Genomic DNA, 22,861 nt, shown 5'->3' on the forward strand with positions numbered 1-22,861 from the left:
GGAGAGGAATTTGTAACTTTAATTGCATATAACAGAAGAAAGATTGAAAATCCAATAAGGACTTTTTTAAAAAGGAAAATTATGGGCCAATCTCATTCAACAACCATAGAGGCAAAAATCTTAAAAATAAAATATTAACAAACCTCATTCAGTACTATATGAAAAGGATAATACATGGTAACCAAGTTGAGTTATCCCATAAACTCGAGGTTGATTTTACACTAGAAAATCAGTAATGTAATTCACCACAATAACAATTAAAGGAGAAAACCATACAGTTATCTTAAAAGATGCAAAAAATAAAAGCATTTTATAAAATTTAATGTCCATTCATGATTTAAAATCTCTTAGGAAACTAGGAATAAAATGGAAATTTCTTAATATGATAATGAATATCCATGAAAATCTTAGAGCAAACATTAGTCTTAATAGTGAGATGCTAAAAGCTCTCCTTCTGCAATCAGGGACAGAAGCAGGATGCATGCTCTCACCATTTCTATTCAACGCCGTACTAGAAGCCCTAAAAGGTAAGAAAAAAATAAAGGGTATAAGGATTGGAAAGGAAGATAAGAAACTATCTTTATTTGTAGATTGCCTGATTGTAGATGTGGAAAATGAAAAAATAAAAATTATGTACATATAAACTTTTAGAAGTTATATACATATATATGTAAAACTGCAAGTTTTCTGCATGTGTGATCAATTTAAAACTTCAATATTATTTTTATAAACAGGAAGAGACACAAAATGAAATTTAAAAACAAAACATTCACAGCATCAAAAATATGAAGTACATAAGGATAAACCTGATATGAAATGTGAAAGATCTCTTCAGAGAAAGAAAATGGTAAAATCTCACTGAGAGAAAGTAAAGAAGACCTAAATAAATGGAGTGATATGCCATATTCTCAGTTTGGAACACTCAGTAGCATAAAGATGCAAATTCTTTTCATGCTCATTTATGGATGCAACGCAATCCCCACCTATGTCCCACAGGTGTGTGAAGGGTGTGTGTGTGTAACTTGACAAGTTGATTTAAAAAGTTTTTCAAATGTGCCAAGAATAGGCAAGACACTCCTGAAGAAAAACAAGTGGGAAGAATTGTTCTACTACATAGGAAGGCTTCGTATAAAGACAATAGAAATCAAGACAGTATGACATCAGCAGAGGGACAGGCAAATAGACGTTGAAACCGCATAGACAGTTCAGAAACATATGGATATTTGATATATGGCAGAGGTAGCTCTGAAAATTAGAAAAGGATAGACTTTTCAGCAAATGATGCTGTGGCAATATGTTAAAAATCGAACTGGACCTGCTTTATACTATGCTAAATAAAATCATCTCCTAAATATGAAGGGCAAACTATAAAGTTTTTAGAAAATAATATGGGAGAACTTTTTTATTACCTCAGGGTGAGAAAGAGAGGGAGGGGTTCTTAAATAAGACACGAAAAGCGTTAACCATGAAGGAAGAGATTAATGCGTCTTACTACAGAAAAAATGAAAAGCTTCTATTTATTGATCGTAAAACACCACAAAAAAGAATGAAAATACAAGCCACAGAGAGGGAGAAGGTATTTGCAACACATATTGCTGTCAAGTGCAGTATTTAGAATGAATTAAAAATTATTTTCTATAATTAAATCAATAAAATATATTAAAAACTTATATGGCAATAAGAAAAATGATAGAAAATGTAATAAAAATTGACCAAGAACTTAAATATGTACTTAACAAAAGATAATGACTGAATGACATATATATGTGTATTTATATGAAAAAGTCCTCAACCCTTTAGTGACCAAAGAAATGCAATTTAAATAAAAAGTGATATATTATTGCACATCCACTAGATTAGCAAAAATTAAAGTGTTGTTAAAGACATAGGGCAAGAGGAGCATTCTCACAGTGCTGGCAGGAACCTATACTGGAATATGCATCAGGCGTGCACAATAATGTTCTTAGAAGCCCCAAAGTGAAAACAGCCCAAATGTCTTTTAATAGTAGAGTACATGCTTAAATTTTGTAATATTTATTCAATGGAATCTTGTATCATAATGAAAACTAACAAAGACAGCTATTCATAATAATATGATGAATCAAAGAATTTTGACTGAAAAATGATACAAAATAATACAAATAGCGTGAATACATTTATGCACAAAACCAAAACCGGCGAAAAAAACCTCTACGTTTAGAGTGCACATTTAAGTGGTAAAAACTACGAAGGAAATCAAGGAAATTATTCATAAAATTCAGATTAGTGGTTGATTCAAGGGAGAGGACAAAGGGATGAGGTTCTTGGGATGCTGGCAATATTCTAGTTCTTGGCCTGGTGGTGGCTTTATGGATGTATACTTTATAGTTATTTCTTAAACTGTACTGTACTTACAGTTTTATGTGCTTTCCATATGTATATATTCCAATGAAAGGAAAAAATATATTTTAAATGAACATGACTTCATTTTGCAGCCATAGGCAGGTGTGGCCCTGGCACACAGTGACAGTGGGTGATCTTGTATTTTGACTTTAGAAAACTCAGATACTTGCGAGTATCTTTTCCTCTTTAGGCTCTAAATTTCTAAATTTCTCAGCGGGATAATCTTTAATTTTTTAATAAGATTTAGTAACATTAATATCAATAATATTACCAATGATAATCATAAAGGCTGCCATTTATCAAGTCCCTCTGATACACCAGCCATTTTAATCTCATTTCCTAGATCTCAATGACCCTGTAAGGAAAATGCTATTATCTTCATTTATTTAGCAGATGAGAAAAACCGAGGCTTGGGAAGACTGAGCAACTGTTGTGAGTTGACACAGCTAGTAAACCTCAAATGCAAACTCCACCTATCTGTCTCTAATGCTTATGTTTTCCATACTAGGCTAGTCTCTTTATTACAGCACTTATACATTTATTTTGATGGAAGATTTTCAGATTAAAAAATACACATTTTAGAAAAACTGTTAACTCTAACAAAGCACAAACCATAATTCCCATCCCTACTCTAGAGATAACCGTTGTTAACATTTGGAGTAGCAATCTTGTCTATTTTTCTAATTAGATATCCATCTGTGTTATCATCCATCTATATATTGATAGTGTATCTTTTTTTTAGTCAAAATTGTGATCTTGCTATATACTGTCTGCCCTTTTCCCCCTGATTGTCACATTCATTTTTTTCTCTTTTATTGTTAAATATTCTTCTACACGTGACTTAATGGAAGCATAGTCTTTCTTATCTAATATACCATATCTATTCTACCATATTTATCTACTCTATCTATCTATCTATCTACAATAACTATACTATATCATTATGCCATCTTGTCCTTAGGTTTTATTTCAATGTTTTAAATATAATAAATAACGTCATCATGGGTATCCTCAAAGATAATATATTGTATGCAACTCTTATTTCTTTGGGGCAAAATTCTTAGAAATGCAATTGTGGGGTGAAAGTGCATGGCCAAATTACCTCCCATAAAGATTAGAGCAATTTACATTCCGATCAGAAGTTTATTAGCGTGCCCATTGCCCTGTGCCCTCCCGGCCTTCATTTACACTGAAAATGCTTTCTGTATAAAAACTGGGACTCACAATGCCATTTTACCATTTCACCTGCTGCCATGGTCCTTTTGCTCCAAAAAATGTCAATACTTTTGAATATTCAGGATAAAACATATTATGAAGCATTACATAGTAGCCAAATTTATTTTCTACCTAAAAATATAACTTTGACCTTTAATAGGAAATAACACACATCCCTGAGAGTGTGTGAAATTTTCACCCATCTCCTCATCAGCCACTAATACCCTCCCTACTGCAGTATTTTTCCCTATGGAAAAATTTCTCTCCGGAACCTTACCCTCTTGGGAAAAGCAGGCCAACATTTGGTCAGAAGAGCTTGACTTGGGCTTTGCACTTCTGTAATTTCATGCCTTGTTACTATCATAAGCTGCTTCTAGCTCCTGAAATTCACTTCCAATTTAGAAAGTAGAAAATCATTCCCAAGAACATAAACATAAATAGAGCTTTCCTCCGATTCCAACAACTAAAAAGTGATGACTCATGCTATAAAACGGAATTTTTAAAAATTGGGCAGAAACACCAAGACTTTGCCCAACTATTTAGAATAGGTAGTCACAACAGTAGTATGAATTTTACCTTGTAGCAAGCATTCTATTTTGTTCTTTCATTTTCAGGATTCAAGAATTAGTGGGAGGGAGATACAAATGTGGAATGGAGGAGGCACGGAAAGAATCCTATGGTGTTGGGTTGGAATTAGAAATATATAAGCATGAACTCATGATTTAAAAAAAAATTATATTTCCTAGCTCTGTCCACTGAAAGAACTAGAAGCAATAACACTCCAGTAGGAAAGAACACTCCTTGGTCTTGGTTTTTAAATACCATTCTTCTCCAAAGGGAACCAAGGATCCTTTGAGAAATGGCAGATTCCAGAAATAGGGCAGGAAAAGTACAAAGTGAGCTTTGAACATCTTTTTATGCCAGAAGGTAAGGAAGTACTCAAAAAAATAATACTGACTCAAAAGTTCACAGGAGCTGGCTACAAGGTACTCCCATTGACCAAATCTGGAACAATTTGAGCAATTAAAATGAATAATATAGGGAATGTATGTTCCTTTTAAAAATCTATGAGTTCATACTGATACTAAAAAGGGAGGGAAACCATGATGGGGATGGAGAGCTCTATTTTGTAGAAGAACACCAATTAATAAATGTAGAGGAAATAATAGAATTAGAAAATCACCATTTAACAATCACTGTGGTGATAATTGATTCAGGCAAGGATGGATACTAAAATCATAGTGTGATAGATTGTTCGGGAAGAGGATACCCATAAATTCACATAGGCTACTTATTAATTGCAAAAAGAAAAAGGGTAACTTTATGTTGGAGAAATATGGCAGACACCACCTTAATCAGATCACCAAATGTAACGTGACTAATCACGATACAAGCTGCATTGTATGCCACCTATTGTGACATTCTGAGAAAGATACAACTTCATTTGTGTGGTTTTCGTGCCCAATACTTTACTTGGTTCCAAACATAAAGAAACAATTGGCAATTCAAATTGAGAGACAGGTTATGAAGAAATTGGTCTGGAGTCTCTGAAAAAAAAAGACTGGACCATTGTTCCCTAAATAGATAAAAGGAGACTAAAAGGACCTGCCAAATAAATGTACTGTGTGATTTTTATTGATATTATGTGAGAACATTTGTTCTCAGAAGACATATGCTAATATATTTAAGGGTAAAGTTTCATGAGGTCTGTAACTTACGCTCAGGAAAGAGAGAGGGAGAGAGCAAATACGGAAAATGTTAACACTTGGTGAATCTACGTGAAGGGTATATGGCTATTCATGGTACTATTCACACAAATTTTCTGTAGGTTTTAAGTTTTAAAAAAGTAAGTCAGAGGAAAGGAAAAATATTTAACAGAAATTATATGAAAGTCACATGAGCTTTGGAAATTCATGAATTTGTGAATAGTATTTGCACAACGTACTTTGTTCTTACTGAAAGTCACATGTGTTGTTTTCTAAACAGTATAGTAACTCAGTGACATGTATTTACATTTTACAATAAAGTGAAAAAAGATACAATTAGATGAACAAATCGTGAACCATTATAAAGTAATGAACTAAAACAATATTTAATATTTCTGAAGGAGATTAATTTTTAAATGGCCTCATCTATATTTCTATCTAGTTTTTAAACCCTCCTATGTTATTTTCACTTTTTATTAGACAAAATTTAGCAACTTACTCACTGTCACTTGAAAGTTTTATGGGTGTAATATCAACCTGGGTTGTAAACAAGTGTGGATGTCCTGTAACATCACTCTGTCTTCCTTGCTTGAAGTATCCTCTCTCTGAGTAGAAGATAAGAGAGAGAAATTAGTTTTAAATTACCACTAACTTTTCTGTTAATTATAAAATCATACATCATGTGGTATTCATACCAGGAGGAGGAAAGAGTGGGAGTCTGTACTCTTTCCCACTTATCATTTCCTCTTCCTTTTCTCTGGCCACAGGCGACCTGAGAAGGGTCGAGTATAATTTATGTCTCCTGGATCCCACCCTTGCTCACTTGAAACAGCAGGCCACAAACCGTCCAGCAGTGTTTTGTTTTTTTTTTTATCTTTTGACAAGTTTATTTTTGTATTAATCCTATTATTGGGTTTCTTTTTTCTTAATTACTTTATTGAAGTGTAATTTACATATTGTAAAATTCACCCATCTCAAGTGTACAATTCAGCAATTTTTGGAAAATTAGTGAGTTGTATCATCATCACCACAGTATAGTTTTTGACCATTTCCATCAACCCAATAAGATTTTGTTTACTGTTAATTCCCATGCCTACTCTCAGCCTCAGACAACCACTAGTCTTCTTTCTGTGTCTATAGGTTTGTCTTTTCTGGACATTTCATATAAATGGAACCGCACAGTATGTGATCTTTGTTTCTGGCTTTTTTCACTGGCACAACATTTTTGTTTATCCAAGTGTAGCAGGGATAAGTGCCTCCCTCCTATTTGTTGTTGCATAGTATTCCATTTAATGCATATAGCACATTAACTTTTTCTATTCACCAGACCAATTGGTGAACATTTGGATTGTTTCCAATTTTTGACTGTCGTGAATATTGCTGCTATGAACATTTGTGTGCAAAGTTTTGTGTGTTTATATGTTTTCATTTCTCTGGGGTAGATACCTAGGAGAAGAATTGCTAGGTCATATGGGAAATAAGTATTTAAGAAACTGCCAAACTGTCTTCTAAAACATCTGCACCATTTTACGTTTCCACCAACATGTATGATGAGAGTTTCAGTTACTCCACATCTTCACCAACATTTGCTTTAGTCTCTTTTTATTATAGCTCTTCTAAAGTGGATGTGAAATGCTATTTCATTGTGATTTTAATTTGCATCTCCCTAATGACTGATTTAGAGCACTTTTTTCATGTGCTTATTAATCATTCATTTGTATATTTTCTTTGATGCGATATCTATGCAAATCTTTTGTCCATTTTTAAAAATTGAGTTGTCATCATGTTGTTGAGTTGTTAGAGTTTGTTATATATTCAGGATACAAGTCCTTTATCAAATATGTGATTTCACAGTATTTTTTCCAAGTCTGTAGCTTGTCTTTTCATTTTCCTATGGTGTCTTTTGAAGAGCAAATTTTGAATTTTGATGAAGTGGAATTTATCAATTTTTGCTTTTATGGATCATACTCAGTGGTGCTTTCTGAAAGAAAGAAAATTCAATAGTTATGTGTATAACAGGGATGTCTTTCATTTGCATTTTGGTATTTGTGAAGATTGGTCCACTTTTGTGTGCAAATGTTCAAGAGGCCTTGTCGTGGAAACGTTCAAAATGCTGTGTACAAATAGAAACTATTAGCATTATCCAGCCTGGTTTAAATGCCAATCAGGACACAGAGTCATTGGTAATGCATGCTTTGTGTGGTTCCCTAGACAGTACAGCCTCTTGCTAGCTAATTGGAATGTTCCTTAAAAAGAATCACAATTTCCTTGGCTTTGTGGAATACTGTTTTACTGAGGTTAGTATTTTTTTTTTTTTAAGATTTATAATTTCAAAATATCAGGGGAATCCAGGAAAAGTATCACTGGGCCTGCCCATAGTCTCACTGTGAACTTTTCCAAGCATAAGAGTATTTTCAAGACATTCCAATTATTTTGTGGATATGGACTTAGGGTGCTGAGGCTCGGCGGATAGACAGCAAAGGTAAACACGTTCTTGTTTTTTTGGTGGTCAAGTATTGTTTCAGGCTGTTTGTTCTCTGTGCTATCAGAAGCTGGAAATAGTGTGACATAGCAGAACTAAACTACTGTCATCTAATTTTAGAAGACAAGTAGTATGGATTCTTTTAAGTGACTTTTTTTAGGACAAATAGAGACAATTAAAAACCTTCTCTCTAGTAATTAATCAACAAATATTTATTGAATACGTATTGTACATGGAACTATCTATGTGTGATGACTTCCAAATTTATATCTCCCACCTGGACCACTCCCCTGAAGTCCAGATTTCTATCTGACAATCTATTCAATTTGAATGTCCAATGGACCTGTCAAAAACTGAGCTCCTAACTTTTCCCCCAGATGTTGCTCCTTGCATGGCCTGCTCCATCTCAGTCAATGTCAGCTCTCCCCTTCAAGTGCTCAGGAAAAAATTTGGAAAATCATCCTCGTCCACCATCTTTCTTTCATACCCCATATCCAATCCATCACAAATCCTAGTGGATCTAAATGGAATATGGAATCCTGGATGGGATTCTGACACAGAAAAGATACATTAGGGAAAAACTCATAACATATGAATAAAGTATAGAGTTTAGTGAGTAATAATGTATCAGCATGGGTTCATTAATTGTGACAAGTGGACCATACCAATGTAAGATGTTAAAAATAGGGGAAATTGGGTCCAGGGCATAAAGGAACTCTCTATGCTATCTTTTCACTTTTCACCTTTTCTGTAGATCTAAAACTATTTTAAAGTAAAAAATTTATTAAGGAAAAAGAAAGCAAAGGAGTGGATTCTGCTGGCTTCTGGCTCACGGGAGCCTGTGTTTGGCTGACTGGAGCTGAGGGGATGGAAACTCTGGTTCCACTGTTTGGATGATCTAGGTGGAGGCAACAGTCACATCAGCAGAAGGCCATACACATTGTTTCCTTTTGGTAAGCAGATTTGTCACCTTATCAGCACTGTCTCACAATTTAATTACTCCAGAAAAACTGGTAACCTCAGATCAGTTCAGTACTTTCATAGCAATTTTGTTAAAGAATTTATTTTTAACAAATACATAATTTTGTTTAGCTACTCCTCCTGAAGAACAAAGTGTTCTAATCCTAGAAAAATAGCCAAAGTTCTGCTTTCTGAAGAATTTGCCATAATTCTTTACATGCTACTCAAAATGAAAATGTGTATTTTTACTTTATATGGAATACATTGATCTGAACTAAAAATAAGAAGTTTTTGGGGGGAGAAGCAAGAAAACACTAGAGGCTGGTGTTGGGGTGGGCATTGGGGAATCAGCAAAGCCTCCAACGAGGTGACAAGTGTCTAGGCCTTGAAGGATTATAGGAATGTCTATATTACTAGTTCTATTTTCCAAACAATTGAGGTTCCATACTACTTAAATAAATCTAGGAATACACTACTTTTAGAATCAGGCAGGTGGGGCTTTGCACTGAATTCTCTTTTCTTGAACTGTGGTGAAAAGTGAGGTGGGGGGGGGCCTGCCCCGTGGTGCAGCGGTTAAGTTCATGCATTCTGCTTCCGCAGCCCAGGGTTCACCGGTTTGGATCCTGGGTGTGGACCTACGCACTGCTTGGCAAGCCATGCTGTGGCAGGCGTCCCACATGTAAAGTAGAGGAAGATGGGCACAGATGTTAGCTCAGGGCCAGTCTGAGGAAAAAAGAGGAGGATTGGTGGCAGATGTTAGCTCAGATCTAATCTTCCTCAAAAAAAATGTGAGGGGGAGAGTCACAGCCTTGCTTATAAAGAGAGTTTACCAAAACTCATTCCTGTTCTCTCTATCTCCCTGAAAGCCCGTGCCTGCAACCTTTCCTTAGAGCTACAGCAGTTGGAGATACTGCAAATAATTTGAAAGGCTGAGAAAGTTAAAACTTGCTAAGTGCTTTCAGATGATCTCTCATGTTCTAGGTGGATGTATTCAAAGTGTGAAATGGGCAAACAGGGTGGCTGTGGGGTTCCCACACTCAGAGTCCTCCTGCTGGGAATGAGTACGCCAGTAATCCTGTGTCCCAAAGGGGCGGGATTGCCAAAGACAAATGCAGCTTTGTGATTCTGCGAGTATTGCCACACTGATGAGAGAAAAAGGGCAAAGGTGATATTTCATCCACTGTTCCCAGTTCATCCTCTCCTTACCTGACCTCTGAAATGGAGCCATTGGCCTTGAAAAGCCTGGTGTCTAAAATTAATATTCTTCTCCGTCTGACTAAGAAGGCAACAGCTGAGCAACATGAGATCAAGGACCTTATTAGTTTAAACAGAGCACAAAGTGGCATTTGAGAGACAGGATACTTCCTTTCATAGTGGACACTTGTCTTTCCAGAAGATTTATACTGACCGAGAGCAAGGACTTTTCCCAGAGAATCGTGTGGTTATTTGAACTCTGCGAAACTTCCCTTTATCTGCCGGCTCTCAGCCTCTGCCCTGGAGAGGTCTAAACCCCAGGATGTCCACCTACAAATGGTAATTACTCTATTTTTTAAAAGTTTGTTATAACCTCTCAAATCTCCTTCTTTTTCTCTGTATGTTGTCTTAAATAACAAGTTGTGCCAAACTCCAGGTGGATCTTAACCTTTAATATCTAAATGTTAACATTTCATTTTTCTTTGCAAAATTATTACATCTTGGACCTAAGCTTTTGTTTTAATGTGTTAATTTTTATGTGGCTTCCTGATCCAACTTGAGCACCATCTGCAACTACATTTTATATTTTAGTCATAGTTTGCCTTAGAAATAGCCATGCATCTGTCTCCGTATTTTAATAATGATTTTTTTTTAATCAGGGCAATTTGAAAGAATGCTAATAATGGTCTATAATGTATCTCATAGAGCTCTGGTTGATATTATTTACATTTTAGTGTGTTTGAATGTAAAGTCTTTATGTGGCCAAGTAGAACGTTGGATTTTAAATAATTTGGAACACAAGGTATCATTTTACTATGAGTTGGGAAAATGAAAGATGAAGTTTTGTGGAGATAATTTCAGGTGATTTTAAATTTAGAAAAAGTTGGAAGAAGCAATTTTCTGAAAACATCCAGCAAGAGGCCTCAGAAGTCGGCCATGGGAATCTGCCACAAATTCAACTCAGTCTCTCTCCCTCCCACCCCAATATAGTCAAGTGCTGGGTAGATGCATGCATACATGTACATCTCTGGTATCAGAGCAGTAATAAGGAACTGAGTAATACATGTCACACTTAGTTTGTAAGGAAAGCACTTCAAGGAAAGCACAGGATTTAAACCCCTCGGTACCTAGTCATTGATGAAGATGCAAAAGAGGATGTCTGGTTATCTTATCGATGTGATAGGGCTGTAAGGAAACAAATTTCTTTTCTAAAATAAGCACCAAGATTTTAAAGTGTCAGCAGAGAAGGGCTCTGGAAATGGCTCATTTGGTGTAGACCACTTCCCAGAGTGGGCAGAATTCCCTGGGGAAGCATGAGAGACCCCCTTACACGGAAACCTTTCCCACTGGGGATGGGAGGAGCAAAGCCGGCAATGCGAATTAAACCCAAAGAAACTTTACATTCTCTATTTAAACTGGCCAATTGATAGAAATCTTTTGTGCAATGAGGGAAACTTAAGGTTGCTTCTTACTGTTTGCTTTTGTAGGAAAAAGTGAAGGAAAACGTCCAGAATTCAAAATTTCATGTTAATATTAGCATTTCTCTTCCTAATTTTGGATCCTCTCTCCAGTTTAAATAGAAAAGACTTCAAAATTCTCACTGGTCATTTTCCCAAAAAAATCGAATGTGTGAGTAAGTGATGAGAACTTTGTTTCCATTCTTTACAGTCAAGAGGAAGGCACACTCAGAAGTCACAACTGTGTCTTGATTTACAAATCGGAGGCAGAGGAGGATGAAAACCACACTGCGGACAGTAACTTAATCGGACTCACCACTAAGATGTTAAAAGTGAAGAGGCTAGAAGAAACCAACACATGTTACAACAGTAACCAGCTGGAGAAAATGGCCTTATTCCAGTGCATGGAAAAGGTTGAGAAAGTGAAATGTTTTCTGGAAGAATGTTCTAGTGAACAGGATTCAAGATCTGGAAAGAGTGAGGTAATTGTATGCTAATTTAGTCTCGTAAAAAGTATTGGTTCTACCTTATCTTTTCTTACATAAATCAATAAATGTAGCCATTATCAGACCCTTTTCAAATTCTATTTTGTCACTTGTGTGTAGAATTAAGGAGCGTTTATGAATAGACAAACTTCCATTTTGTTTCACTGAGGATTATGTGTTGTAAATTATACAGTTGAATTTGGTAAATAATTACGAGACCTTTGAATATGCATCTCTTCCTGCAGGCTACTCCACACTGGGGTTAGTGGCTTAGAAGCTATGAGAGCAAACTTATGGAAACACACATTTCTTAAGAAGGATCATTTATAAAAGGATGGATTTGGGCATGAAATTCGGAGAAGCACTGTGAGGGGCATAACTGCTCTGCAGAAGTTTCTAATTTCCTCGAGACCTTGAGCGCCTCACAGGGTAGGTGGCAGAGCTGTTGACAGTGACAGTCAGGGACAGGGACAAGTAAGCCTTGCCTGATGGCATGCCGGTGTCCTCATTTGTGTAGAACGAGCTTCCTGAACCCCATTCTGGCTGCTTGATCTTTGGCGAGTTACTAAACTCAGCCAAGGGGCTGCCTCAGCAGAGTAGTGAATGATGTGCTGATGGATACAAAGCACTTAGCACAGTATCTGTCTGTCACTATAGGAATCATTCAGTAAGCATTTGCAGCAGCAGCCCCCTCCCCTGCCCTGGCTCAATCGAGTCCCACTTGTGGGCCCACAGAAGTGTAGCTCCTGGCCCAGCACAGGCCTCACGGCATTTTGCCCATGCCTTTATTCTAGCGCGTGTGATCGCATTGAATGTGTCTGTCTCTTTTCTCCAGATAGCACTCCTCAAGGTCGGGACCTCGTGTCACTTGTCCTTTCATTCCCAGTTGCTTTCCTAGTAACCAGCACATGACAGGCACCAAAAATGCTTGTGGAAAGAACATATCTATTTGACTGAGTCCTGCATCCTGGTTGACAACTGGGAATCTTTATTTTTAATAATCAGAGCAAGTGATTCCTATCAGGCAGGTTTGGGAAACACATTTCTTTGTTCAGCTGCTGTTCTGAAAAACCCTATTCAGATCAGAAGGGTATTTCTAACAATGCAACAGACAGTGAAACAGAGCCGTGAGAAAGGGCAGAGCCGTCTCTCCAGTGTTACTGAATATGGAACAATCAAATGTACTGGAGACAAGAAATGGGTTAGGTTGGAACATAGGTTTTTTGAAACCTCCTCTTTCCCTATGAGTTCACATCTTGTTCAGTGTATACTAAAAACAAGTTTCCACAGGCAAAATTTAAGTCAGATGTGAAGGGCTTCCTCATTAGGGCTGTTTATAATACAAACAAATAAGCAGAAAATTTTCCTTTTCTGTTTATTAATTTCTGTAGAACAGAGAAGACTAAATATTCTTCTCGGGTAACTTTGACATAACCAACCATCTGTCATGTGACTTTGTTTTTCCAGTGCTGTTTTTCTCCAGGATCTGTGATATGATTTTTATAAGTAGGCAATATGTTTAAGGAGTGAGATGGTGCTCAGCTGGAACATAAACATTTTAAGCAAGAATTATTTTCGTGATACTGCTCCAGAATATTGGAAATCAAATGATTTGGAAGTTAAATAATTTAAGATATTTTTGAGGAAAACACTGAGAATGTTGTTCCTCAGAAACTCTGAAAGAACATCCTTCACAATTGGCCCGATATCCCTTGTGCAACCCGTGCCTTCCTGCAGCTGGGAGAGAGGAGGACTAGTGGCCCCATATGTCCATTCAGTTTCTTCTTTGTAAATGGCGAAGGGCCCAGAGATGTCAGCAATAAATTTCCCTGTCTCTCTCTCGCCTTGTGGAGAACGGATAGACACATGAATCAGAGGCCCAGAGCTCTTCTCCTTTCTGTGGCTGCCAAGGCCACTGCGCTGGAGGTCTTGCTTGCCCAGTCAGTGGGTGCCAAGGTAGCCAGTAGGCCTTGGCACCAGGGGGTGAAGAAGGGCATTCCAGCAGCTCAGATGTCTTCAGGCACGTAGACAGCTCTAGATTGACACATCTCCTTCTGCTGGGGCCACAGTAAGTCTTTACAACACTGCTCTTTTCTCCCCAGGACTATAAAAAAAGATGCTTGCCATAATTTTCTCCACTTATTCTCCTTTCTCTTTTATCCTGTCTCTCTTTGAGAAGTTCAGCACTGCTAGTCATCGTAGAAATCTTCACTGTGGCACACTGAAAAGAATTTACTCTGAATTTCAGACACTCTAGTGATGTGGAAGCTTTGTTTTGAAGGCTTGAAGTGCAATTTCTCCCTAGAAGCCTTTACTTGGCAGTCCCAACGGGAAAAATTATCTATACGTTTAACAACTTATATTTGTTAATATAATTTGGTAAAGCTCAGATTCTTTTCTTTTCCTGCTCGTAACCGGGATTTTTTATTTCACTTATTTTTCCCACACTGGATTTATTTTTAACTATCTTCTTTCTTTTCCTCTCCTTTATTTTTTGTTGAATTTTTTAAATACCACATGTTCTACTTTTCATTTTATTTTTCTACTTCCCTTTTTATTCAGTTTTCTAATGACTTCTCATTCTATTATATTCTAAAGGGTGTTCAAAATCACCTTAATAGTGCAGAATTTTAAAAGCTTTCAGTGGATATGCCCTAAAAAATTAGATCTAAACTTACATAACATGGTGTTGAAATCAAGTAAAACTTAAAAGAAAAATTGATCCGTGACGTATGAGTGATGAGCTTAATAGCTACTTAACTCATAAATGGCGGGCGACTCTCATAACCAGAATTAATATTACTTTTATACAATCAAATCCAGGTTTTGTTCTTTTATTAGCTCTCTATTACCTGTATAAATACCTCCCATGCTGCATTTATTTCCGATCTAAAATTTACTGTTTAATACATGCGTGCACACACACACGCTCTATATATTTGCTTAATGAAAGACAAAAGAGCCATATAATGTTCTCAGACAAGCAGAGTTGCATTCTCCCATTTGGCTCTGTCTGCCTCCCTCTGCCTTCCCCCATTTACTATACATATCCCTACTTTCTATGCCCAAGATTATCTGTGCTCACCTCCTTGTCCTTTGGTTTTTCTCGACCTTCCTGTACACTCCTAGTTTCCCATCCTCCATCCAGAAGGCATGGTCTCGACCAGAGGAGTAAGGCGAAGCTGGGGGCACAGAAAATAAGGATGGTTCTAACAGAGATGGGACCTCACAGCCCCTGGAATGTTTAAATGCCTGGTACAAATGCTCCAAAAATGCAACAAAAGCAACTATTTAACAGGATGTAAATAGGACAGAGTGGGTTGGAGCAAAGCGTAGCTCTCCCTATTTTGATTGCAATTGGTACATTTAATAGCCGGTGGCATTTCCTGACTAATCACTGTGAAATCGTACCATCGTTGGTGTTCATAATGACTATAACTTAGATCTCAAAATAACATAGCTGAGGGTGGAGGTTTTGTGATTTTTAAAGTTTCATTTCCCTACCCCCATCTCTTTGCTTCTCACCCTGAAGGGCAGGAGAAAGCACCCTGGCGGTGGCCCAGCCATAAAAGCAGATGCCAGTTTCCGTGGTGCTAATCGTCCTTGAACTGGGGACAAGTGCATTTGGGTTGGCGTCAATTGCAGCCAGCAGGTCTCTCTCTGCCCCTGCACCTGTTTCAGATCTGTCACACAGGCCATCATATTTTTCCTTTTAAAGAGGCAGATTATCTGTTGACCGTATAACTGAAAATATCTGTTGCAGGATACTGCAAGAACCCTCTGCAATTCGGCAACGCCTGCTCCTCAGAACAGAGCATGCAACAAGTGTGTGCTTGGAAACGGGCTTGCGCTAGATCAGGGGAGGGAAGGAGCATATAAGCCAAGTGACTTCTGTAGCTGCTCCCAGAGAATGGACTTATCACTTAGAAGAAAAGACATCTGGATTGTAGGTAGTGTGTGCTTTATCTCGTCTTCCTTACTCTGGCGTGTGTTCCGGTCCATGGTGACACGGGGAGGTCACAGACAGGCTCCTGCTCTTGAGGACACACAGGTAGTAACATCACTTTTAACTAAGACAGATTCATTTACTGTTCTATTTGAATGTTGCCAACCAGGGAGTGGTGTTTGTCAAAGGAGATGGAATGCATGCCCCTTCTTGATCCTTGCCCAAGGCCACTGTCTCAGGAGGGGTTGTGATAATAATAGCGGCATGTGGCACATTTCAACATTTCAGTCATTGGCACCAACTTTTGGGGAACCTCAAAGGAGCTATTCCTGATGCATATGAAAGTTAGTGATCTCTTTTTGTCTGTCACAGCTCTTCATCCTCCTATTTCTTATATGACTTAATTGACTTAATTATGAAAATAAAATAACACAAAAGCAGAATTTCCTCTCCCCTTATTAAGAAGTCTGTGGCAAAAACGGTGTGTGCAGAGCACTCACCTTTCTGAAGAAGCTGTCTAGTATAGCCTTCCATGCTTCCCCTTTGAACTGTTGCCAGACAATGGCTTTCACGTGATCCTGTAGCTATTCTAGGAGGGGAATTCCGTCAGGAAAATAGCAGTATTCAGAAAAGAGAGCAAGAATTCAGACTGTGAGGATTTTAGCACTTCCCAGGTGAGGGGAATTCATGTCTGGGTAAACAGCTCTTTCCGTATATTCAGTTCTTTATCAATTAGCATAGGATAAATCACTTTTAAAACAATATAAGACAATTTAGAAAATACTCCAGAACACATCTGAATCGTTGTTCCTATAGGAAGTGGATTGACAGCAGTGTTCCTCAACTTCTTGTCATCATCATCTACTCCCCTCTCAGAGACTTCAGACTTTTTCCCCCTACTTGAACCCCTCCTAGTAAATCCTAATACCACAGATATACTGTATATCTGTTCTTTATACATAAAAAGAGTAAGATTTTTTTTACCCCTCCTGAAGAACCAATTTTCACCCCCTTGGGGGTGATATTACCCACATTGAGAATGAACAGTTAAAAAAAACTCTCTCCAGGGGAGTTGGGCAATCTGGGCTGCACCACATAACATTTCAGTCAATGACAGACCACATATACGGTTGTGGTCCCGTTAGATTAGTACCATGTGGCCTAGGTGTGTAATAGAGTATACCATCTAGGTTTGTGTAAGTCACTTTGTGATGTGCACACAATGACAAAATCACCCAGCGACACATTTCTCAGAACGTATCCCCGTCATTAAGCGACACGTGACTGTATATAAATGCCTTATTTATATCTTATTCAACAAGAAATCGCCAACTCAGCCATCTTGGTGGTGTTTAGAGGACTGAGAGCCCTGAGTCAGGCTTTCATAACGGTCCTGAGCCTTTCCAGGGGACCCTGACAGAGTCAGTATTTCTGGGACCATCAAGTTCAGTTTCAGAGGAATTGCCAAACCTTGGAATGGTTTACCATTGGATCTTAGTCGAGGACAAGGTAAAAGAGAAAGGAGAAAGATGGATAGATAGGAACAGACTTTTTTTAAAGTAAGACGTCATAAAACTTTGTAAGTCTTTAGGTCTGACCTAACATCACAGCTAGGTCTGCATTTTCACACTTGGTCACTGTTGCCCAAGCATTAATCATTTTTGGCTGGTTAATGTATCTCCATTGGAAAATACTAAGAAGGCCTTCATCTTCCATATGGAAAAGAATGAGTTATTCATCCAAGCTATGAGAATGTAGCCCTCATAGTATTTCTCAGTGAAGAGGTCAACAAGATATATGGGCTAATGAGGAGTGTTGGGTGTATGTTTTAAAAAGTTTGTGCAACTTTTTAACTGTAAAGAAAATAAATGGCTCTTAAATCAGATTTTGTAACATATCCTCTTACTTTTTCCCATTGCTAACGATTATTTAGAAATGTGGGTAACCTATTGTCTCAGGAATTGCTATAAGCACGACAGTTTTAGGAACTGTCTTTTATAGGGGCATCAGAGAATCCTGTTTGTGATATTAATGTGCTCTGTCTCCATTCAGGATATAAAACAATTGAAAGATTTTTCGATACACTGAGTACAGACACCTGCCCATGTGAGGCTCTAGGTGTCCCGGACCAAACACACGGACAAGTCACATTTACATTTGTGTCATTTCATGTTCTCGAAGTAATTAGAAGTATGATACTTTTGTGTTATTTGGTGCAATATGAGAAGAATATCTTATTTTCGCTATCTAATAGTTAAAGCAACATAGTCAAAAATATAAATATTGCAAATCAAGTCTATGTTCTTAAGTAAGAAAATGCTTAACGTACTTGATAACAAAATTCCTAAATTTAATTGACTGAACTATGTCCTCATCCACTTACCTAAAATTTTATGGTTGTGAAAAAAACCCACATTTATCTATTAGTGTTTCTCAGACTTCAATTTTCACTTACCACCTTCATGATTTTTGCTATATCTACATATTACTTTTACTCCTGTCAATTAATATTTTCATATATCAAATCATCCAAAAAAAATTTTAGCAAAAGCAATAATAGAGTGAAATCATGGTTCGGATGTGCTTATCCTGGATTTTCAAACACACAATAACACACACACACACACGTATACACTTTAAGGGTAGTTTGGTAGTTTACAACCTAAGATCACCCCAAATCCCTAGCAATGAGGTGATCCCAAGTCAGCCTGTGGACACCTGGACTCAGGAGGCTATTTCCAGGTCTTTACCCTATGCCATTGTGCACTTTCGACTCTATTTCTTGTTTTCTACCCTCCATGTAGCGACAATAATGAAGACCAGGGAAACTGGGGATGGCAGAAAGCAGTGGAGAAAAGAGAGATCGGAAGTCTCCCCCGATAACAGATACATAGAAAATCCATCGTAGTCAAGTTTGTTTAGCGCTTCTTATGTGCCTGCATCCATCATGTTCTCCATATTGTCGCTCCTGAGGTCCCATCAGAAAGCAGAGCTGAGACAAGAGCATGTGTGTAGATGGTTTGCTTTTGGAATTGGAGTGCAGGCCTGGGGAGTGTGAAATAGGGAAGGAGAGAAGCCCCAATAAGGTTGCATTGCCAAACTGACCACTGCCAGGCAGGATGACTTCAGAGCTGTCCACTTGTAGGATGGAGGGGAGCACTGATCCTCTGGGTGCCATCACCAGTGGTCAAGGGCTGTCCCGTAGGGTGACCAAACCCCTGGCATTTTCAGTTGTGTGTGGATGAATGCTGATTCCTGGGGAGGTCCCATGCAGTACTTCAAACTCATTTACAACTTTTAATTAGGGAAAAGTGCCTGATTTGCTAGTCCATTGATTGTGTAAAAATGATATATGCTCATTTGGATACCAGCACAGATTTGCAGCATAATCCATGACATATGGCTTCATGCACTGGGGGATTCTGATGAGCACAGTTTACTGCAGTGTTTCCATAACGATTGGGATACTACAGGCCTGTGCTCTAGCATGAAGGCTATGACTCAAAGGTTAGAGACCTTAGAAGCAAAGCTCTTGAGGGTCCTTGGAGGTCAGTTCATTCAAATACTTCTCTGAACGGGGAACTCAAAGTCCAAGAGAGGTAAAATGCATTTGCATTACATCGAAGGACTATCCTTTCCTAAAATCAGAGTTGTCTTCCAACCGTATGTTCCATGTTGCTCTTTGCTCATTTCATTTGATCAGAGCCAGCCTTCTTTACAGAGAGGGTGGGCAGCACTTTGCATGGTGTCTGACACCGTGTTGGCTGTCTCCCACATGGGTACAGCACAGCAGCTACCAGGGCAGGCTCTGGGTCAGCCGGCCTGCCTTGCGGGATGGCTCACCATCAACCAGGCCCCCTGGCCTCTTGACTTGGCACCACTTCTTTCTAGGCAGGAGCAGCCTGCTTGTTAATTTCTCTGTGCCTCAGGCTCCTCTTCTAAGAACAATTCCCCCAAAGCCTCAATTTGGAAACTGGAAATAGCAGCAAGGGGCCCAGTCAGAAGGCTCCAGTTGCGATGACTGGGGCAAGTTTAACGATCATATCAGTGAGTTGATGTCAGAAAATTCTAGAAAAAGGCAGTGACCAGGCTAGAAATGAGGAGTGTGGGAGCCCCACCTCTGATTTATCTGATCGACCTTTAGTTTCTAGTATTTGCATTCCAAATGTGGGCAGTGAACAAGGATGTAAACATTTCCCGTTCTTACAGTTTTTATACAGTTTAGGTCTTATCTGAGCTAAATTACGACAAGAGGTAAGTAAAATGAAATATAAAGACAAGATTTTAATTCATAAATGTATTTTTTTGTGCATCCTTGAGAAAGGACTCTGCCTTCTGTGCAATATAAATGTTTTATAATAGTATTTTCCCATGTCCAGCCATACAATTCTAAGTCGAGTTTTTGCTGTGTTGTTTTGGTCTGCCAGTGTGCAGGTGTGCCCCTGGAATTTTTAACTGCAGCGTTCTGACAGGGCATAATATTAACCTCTGGCAGGTGTGCTCCATCACCCTGGGCCTATTCCTGAGCATCTGTCACTTCCAGGGACCCACTTCCAGCTTGGATGTCTTTGAGTCTAGCATATATTTGGTCTGCAGGATGGTTCCAGAATCTGAAAGGGATTTTGAGCTCCCTCGGACACTACGGGATGAGAGGAGGAGCCAGCAGGAGGTGGTTTTATTTGGAGCTTCTAAGCTTCCCACAATCTGCCAAAGGCTTTGGCAATCCCCTGAATCACTCAGGCCCCTTCCATTCTTTGGAGAGGACTTTAGAAAGCGTCATGATGGGGCCTCAGAATGCTCATCACCCACTCCAGCCTAAATCCCAAGGAAGGTCCCAACAGTCCTTGGCATTTTACCTCATTGCCCAAGGAAGGACAGGCTGGAACAGGCAAGGGGATGACACGATGAATTTACACTATCCAGCACTGTCTTTCACTGGGACATCAGTTATTAGACCAGCAGTTCTCAAAGTGAGGTCCGTGGACCTCCTGGGAGACCCTAAGAGTCTTTCAGAGGTCCTCAAGGTCAAAACAATTTTCATAATAATTCTAGTATTTTTGCCTTTTTCTCTGGATTGGCATTTGGACTAGTGATGAAAAGGCAATGGTGGGTAAAACTGCTAGTACTCAGCACAAAAGAGGCACCAAAGTATTCTAGCAATCCTAGCAGTTCTCACCGCCAGACACTCCAAGTTTTTTTGTTTTTAAAGAGCCAGTTTTCCTTAAGAGTGTACTTGATGAAGCAGGGATAAACATATTCAATCATCAACCTACGTCAAAGTCTAAGTATTCATTTAACTCTTTGTGACTAGATTCTGTATTAATTTACTCAGTAAAGAATTACTGAGCTCCTACTGCGTGAGGATGCAGTCTTGGTCCTGCTGGGACCCTCCCAGACCTGTTGCTGAATATGACTCTGGTTTGGAGGGCAGACGCTTGACACCTAAAGATGCAAGCAGTTGAATGTATTGATGGTCATTGATGATCTCAAAAGAGGCAGAATCTGATGAAACAAGATAATTTGTTTAAAGAGTAAACATAGGTTACGTATTTAGGTTGCAAATAGCTCTGTTCTTTTCAGTCTGCAGCTCAACACATTTATAGAGCAATGTTCCACTCTAGGGTCTCTCTTTAGACTATTTGGCAGTCTCTAGTCATTTAGAAATTTAAATACGGATAATGACAAGCGTTAGGTCTCATTTCTTCCCAAGCTTCTAGAACGAGCCTGTTGAACAGGTATGATAATATGGATAGGTTCCTGCATTCTCAAGTCGGTGTTTGCATTTTACTCATTTGGGATTTATGCTTTTCACTTGAGTCTATTTATTTACTTCTTTTATTGAACAAACATGTAAATAGCCTTCACTGTGCTAGACCTATTCTAAGCACTGAAAATAATGGGAACTCATTGAAACCTTATGAGCACTCCCTTGACTGGCTCGATGGATAACAATAATGATTGCCAGCATTTACGTTGTGTTGGTTGTGTTCCAGGTGCTGTGCTACGTACTTTGCATGCAGCATATTAGTTAATTCTTCCAGTGGCCCCATGAATTTGGTTTAATTATTACCTCTGTTTCATAAATAAGTAAACTGAGACTTAGCGAGCTCAGGCACTTGTGCACAGTTATGCAACTATATACCATGGTCTCTCTTTTTGAGTAAATTAGCTTGCCCAACACATGCAACAGGTCATTGGTTTTATTTGTAGAAAATTTAACTGGAATTTATTTTTAAAATATTACACATTAAGTATTTGAAAACAAATCATCTCAGATAAATCTTCTGAGGACAGTTTGCCTTCACATTATCTGAAATGTAGTTCACCTCTGATGATTGTTTTGGTGTTTGTTCTATTTCTTCATGCAAACACAGCCAGAGTGGTTAGACAAAAACAGTCTGGTTTCTTTTTTCTGGCAAATTGAGGTTCTTCTCTGGAACTGTGATGTAACAGTGACCTCCAGTGGGAAGAAGTTGCAAAACTTACTGCTGTCGGTGGTGCTGTGAAGTCAGACCCCTTCAGACCAATCCTTCTGTTGTTGGAGCGAACGTCCTGTGGCTGCTGTCGGCCTGTTCTCAGCCGTTGCTTCACGGACACAGGAGAAGCCAGGAAAGAATACATTGGAACTAATGATTCTCTCAAATATATAATAAGATTGGAAAATAGAAACTAAATGCTGTTTGTCAGCATACAATAACATTTTTTTGTTATAGAATGCACAGCAGTTTTCATATTCTCCATACTTTATTAATCATAATTAAGTCCTGACTATTGAATGGAATTGACTTTTCTCTAGAGGTAGACCAGGAAGGTGGATAATCTGAAGGTTATCTTGTTTAGCTTTTTATACTATTGTGTGGTACTTTTGAAAGTTTGTGTATGCGTGTTTTACCTGATAATGAGACGTTACAAAGTGAGACATTTTCACTGCACAGTATGGGTTAGTGTAAGACCACAAGCTTGAATTTCATTTCTGCCTCTTGCTAACTTTATGAGACTGAGCATATTATTTAACCTCTCTCAGCCTATTTCCT

At 38.4% G+C, this 22,861-nt stretch overlaps 1 protein-coding gene and 1 long non-coding RNA gene across 6 annotated transcripts in view; one reads left to right on the plus strand and one right to left on the minus strand.

The window, feature by feature from the left end:
• On the minus strand, positions 1–22,246 carry LOC139045898 (uncharacterized). 2 transcript variants are annotated; one of them, XR_011505267.1, is made up of 4 exons: positions 16,328–22,246; positions 14,967–15,063; positions 5,803–5,908; positions 1–520 (listed from the first exon to the last, which is right to left on the minus strand). It is a non-coding gene; the product is annotated as an uncharacterized lncRNA (long non-coding RNA). The 2 variants fall into 2 exon arrangements; XR_011505266.1 differs by lacking the exon at positions 16,328–22,246 and having other exon boundaries at positions 12–520; positions 14,967–15,636.
• Positions 9,970–22,861, plus strand: part of MYLK4 (myosin light chain kinase family member 4) — a 76,325-nt gene continuing 63,433 nt past the window's right edge. The window contains exons 1-3 of one of the 4 annotated variants that reach the window (XM_070515721.1): positions 9,970–10,278; positions 11,608–11,878; positions 15,645–15,932. In XM_070515721.1, the coding sequence (XP_070371822.1) occupies positions 10,262–10,278; positions 11,608–11,878; positions 15,645–15,932 (576 nt within the window). In that variant the 5' untranslated portion in view covers positions 9,970–10,261. The remainder of the gene's footprint in view (positions 10,279–11,607; positions 11,879–15,644; positions 15,933–22,861) is intronic. The other 3 variants (XM_070515720.1, XM_014859583.3, XM_014859581.3) reach the window with 3 other exon arrangements.

The sequence above is a fragment of the Equus asinus genome, chromosome 8 (genome assembly GCF_041296235.1).
Source record: "Equus asinus isolate D_3611 breed Donkey chromosome 8, EquAss-T2T_v2, whole genome shotgun sequence".
NCBI classification, from domain to species: Eukaryota; Metazoa; Chordata; class Mammalia; order Perissodactyla; family Equidae; genus Equus; species Equus asinus.